The sequence below is a fragment of the Myotis davidii genome, unplaced genomic scaffold (assembly GCF_000327345.1).
Source record: "Myotis davidii unplaced genomic scaffold, ASM32734v1 scaffold478, whole genome shotgun sequence".
NCBI classification, from domain to species: Eukaryota; Metazoa; Chordata; class Mammalia; order Chiroptera; family Vespertilionidae; genus Myotis; species Myotis davidii.
In genome coordinates, this window is record NW_006289570.1 from 1,310,340 (window position 1) to 1,313,307 (window position 2,968).

General features: G+C 52.6%; 1 protein-coding gene across 1 annotated transcript in view; it reads left to right on the forward strand.

The window, feature by feature from the left end:
• KIAA1671 (KIAA1671 ortholog) overlaps nucleotides 1–2,968 on the forward strand; it is a gene marked incomplete at its 5' end in the record, with an annotated part of 99,815 nt that overhangs the window by 89,720 nt on the left and 7,127 nt on the right. The window contains 3 exons of the mRNA XM_006762116.2: nucleotides 90–208; nucleotides 665–798; nucleotides 2,275–2,357. Coding sequence (XP_006762179.1) covers nucleotides 90–208; nucleotides 665–798; nucleotides 2,275–2,353 — 332 coding nt within the window. The remainder of the gene's footprint in view (nucleotides 1–89; nucleotides 209–664; nucleotides 799–2,274; nucleotides 2,358–2,968) is intronic.

The window sequence follows — 2,968 nt, forward strand, 5'->3', positions numbered from 1 at the left end:
TGCCCGAGGGTCTGTGTGCAGAGCATCTGGAACCCGAGCCTTAGTGCACGGGGCTGCCAGTGCCATCAGCTCCCTTTACTTTGCAACAGAAGAGAAATCCCCCAGGAGAGAAGAGTCCGACGAAGAGGAGAAGCGGTCCGAGAGGTCACCCAGCAGCCATCCCCAGAGGATGCCCGCGTTTCCGGGCATCGACCCAGCCATGCTCAAGGTATGGCACCTCGCACCCGGAGCCACTCACGGCTCTGGTAGCAAAAAGAACAGAAAGAGCAGGCCCCATAATTCTCCCTCCATCCCTCCCTTCCTCCTTTTATCCCTCCCCCCTCCCTCCCTCCTTTCCATTGTCCTCCAAATATGGGGGAGAATCCACCTGCCTTCTTCCTGTGGGAATCCGTCAGTCCAAAAACTTCCTCTTATTCAAATGGATGCAGGAGCATGGAGCTGACAGAGCTGACCTGCAGAATGGGTTGGTGGCCCCACCTCAGGGCTGCAGGCCTGGCCACCGATTTTCTTACCCCCCACCCCCACCCCAGGTCAGCCAGCATCTCCCCTGCCCCGGGGCTTCCTGCCTGTGGAGGCCCCAGCATCACCGTGCAGTGGCAGTGCCGTGGGATGGGACTCTCTCTGGGCAACAGGTGGTTACAGACTCAGGTCTCTCCTCTCCCAGGCGCAGCTGCACAAGAGGCCAGAGGCGGACAGTCCCAGCGAGGCCCCTGGCTGGGCCCCCCAGCCCAAGACCCCCAAACCCCCCTTCCAGCTGGGCAGTCGTGTGCTGCCCACCAGCCTTGAGAAGGATGAGAGGTGAGGGGTCTTGGGGGTGAGTGCCCTGCCCCCCTTGGGGGTATAATTTGGGGGAGGTTGCCTGTTGGGTTTTAGAGCTGAATGACTGAGGATGAAAGGAGGAAGTGTGGGCACTACTTGTAGACATGCTCAATAAAGGACAGTGGAGTTCTTCTTAGGGGTCCTGTTAACACAGAGAAGCTAGGGGTTATTCATGATGCTGACATTGTCATACAATAAGTGCTATGATAGAGCAGGGGCTCTCAAACTATAGGCCACAGGTCCATTTCAACTCATTGTCTTTTTGTTTAAATAAAGTTTTATTGGCACACAGCCACACCCGTTCATTTATGGGTTGTCTGCTGCTGCTTTCCTGATGCAGCTGCAGAGCTGACGGGTTGTAACAAACACCCTATAACCCCCCAAGTATATTTACAGTCTGATTCTTGATTTGACCCTGTCATAGACAACAAACTGGTGAACTAGACTTAAGGAAGAAAGGTGTGGGGAAAGTTTCTAAGAGGAGACACCTGAGCTGAGTCATGGTGTCCACAGAGGTGGCAGCATGAGGGGTTCTGTGCTGAAGGTGTTCTGTGCCCAGGCCAGGTCTCAGAGGTACCACTGGAGGCCTGGTCTTGTGCCTCCACCATCAGACAAGGCTTCCTTGGTCTGCCCAGGGCGGTTCTCCTTCCTCACAGACCTCCCACCCCCACCCCAGGCAGGTCAGAAACTTCCCTGAGCCCTCCAGGCTGAGCCCTCCAGGACCACATGGTCAGTCACAGCTTTCTCTGAGATCAGCATAAGTCAGGTCTTATATGTACGAGACAGACAGACAGATAGATAAATAGATGGATGTATATGAAGGAATTGTCTCATGATTTTGGAGCCTGACAAGACCACAATGTGCAGAGCAGGCTGGCAGGCTGAGACCCAGGGAAGATCTGATGTGGAGTCCCAGAGTCAATCTGTTGGCAGAATTCCCTCTTCCTCGGGGAAGGTCAGTCCTTTTCGGTTAAGATCTTCAACTGATTGGGTAAGGCCCACCCATAATATGGAGGGTAAATGCTAATCTCATCTAAAAGAAATAGCTTCACAGACACACCTGGAGCGATGTCTGACCATACATTTGGGTGCCATAGCCTAGCCAAGTTGACACATAAAATGAACCACCATGGAATTTACCTGGGTAGAGAGATGGCAGGATAAATGGATGGAAATAATTTTATATAAACATTACGGTATAGCTGCAGATTATTTCATAGAGTGGATGTACCAGGGTTTATTTAACATTCCCATTGTTGGGTGCTTTGGTTAATTGCTGTTTCTTGGCTGTCAATCATGTGAGCATGGGCATGTTTGCGGTCTGTGAGTGCCCTGCTCAGTGTCCACCTTGGACAGCAGATGGAATGTTGGGTACCTCACAGCCCTGCCTGCAAGGTGCCCTCGTTCTGCTCACACTCCCCGTCTGCTTGACGCTCCCCGTCTTTGTGGTTTTAGATCAGAAGAGACCTCACCCCAGTGGCTGAAGGATCTGAAATCTAAGAAGAGGCAAAGCCTGTATGAGAATCAAGCTTGACCAGGTAGGAAGGGCTCTGGTGGGGAGACCTGGACAGAGCCTGCAACTCAAGGGATAGGGAACGTGGGTGGTGAGGAGGCATAGGTTCAGAGATCTGGGATGTTGTACCCTAGGAGGAAGAAGGAAAACTGTGGGTGTGGGTGTTGTGGGTCCTGTAAAGGGTGTGGCAGTGCCTGCTTCCTCTTAGGGGTCAGTCACAGCTGGACCCCCTGGAGTGGCAGGGCTAACCCAGCCTCTGGCTGGCCCTTCTCCTGTGTCTCCACCACCTTTTATAACATGAGAGAGCAGGACATCGGAGATCAGCTTAATCTGAAAGGTTCCCAATCTACATTTATATACTGCCTGTATAATTAAAAATTAATTTGGAAAAAAAAAGATTAAAAAAAACAACATGATTCCATATGGCCTGGTATAGGTCCCGAACGGCTGAACACCTTGGACTTCAGTTTCCCCGTCTGTAAAATGGGCTGAGCACCAGGTTGCCGAGTGGTCCAGGAACTCCCTGCGATTGCACCTCCAGTGCCTCCTGTGCATCCTCAGGATGGGAGCACACAGTCCACGCCCAGAAAAGCTGCTCTGAGAGGCACAGCACAGCAGACCTCTGCCTGCCTCTCT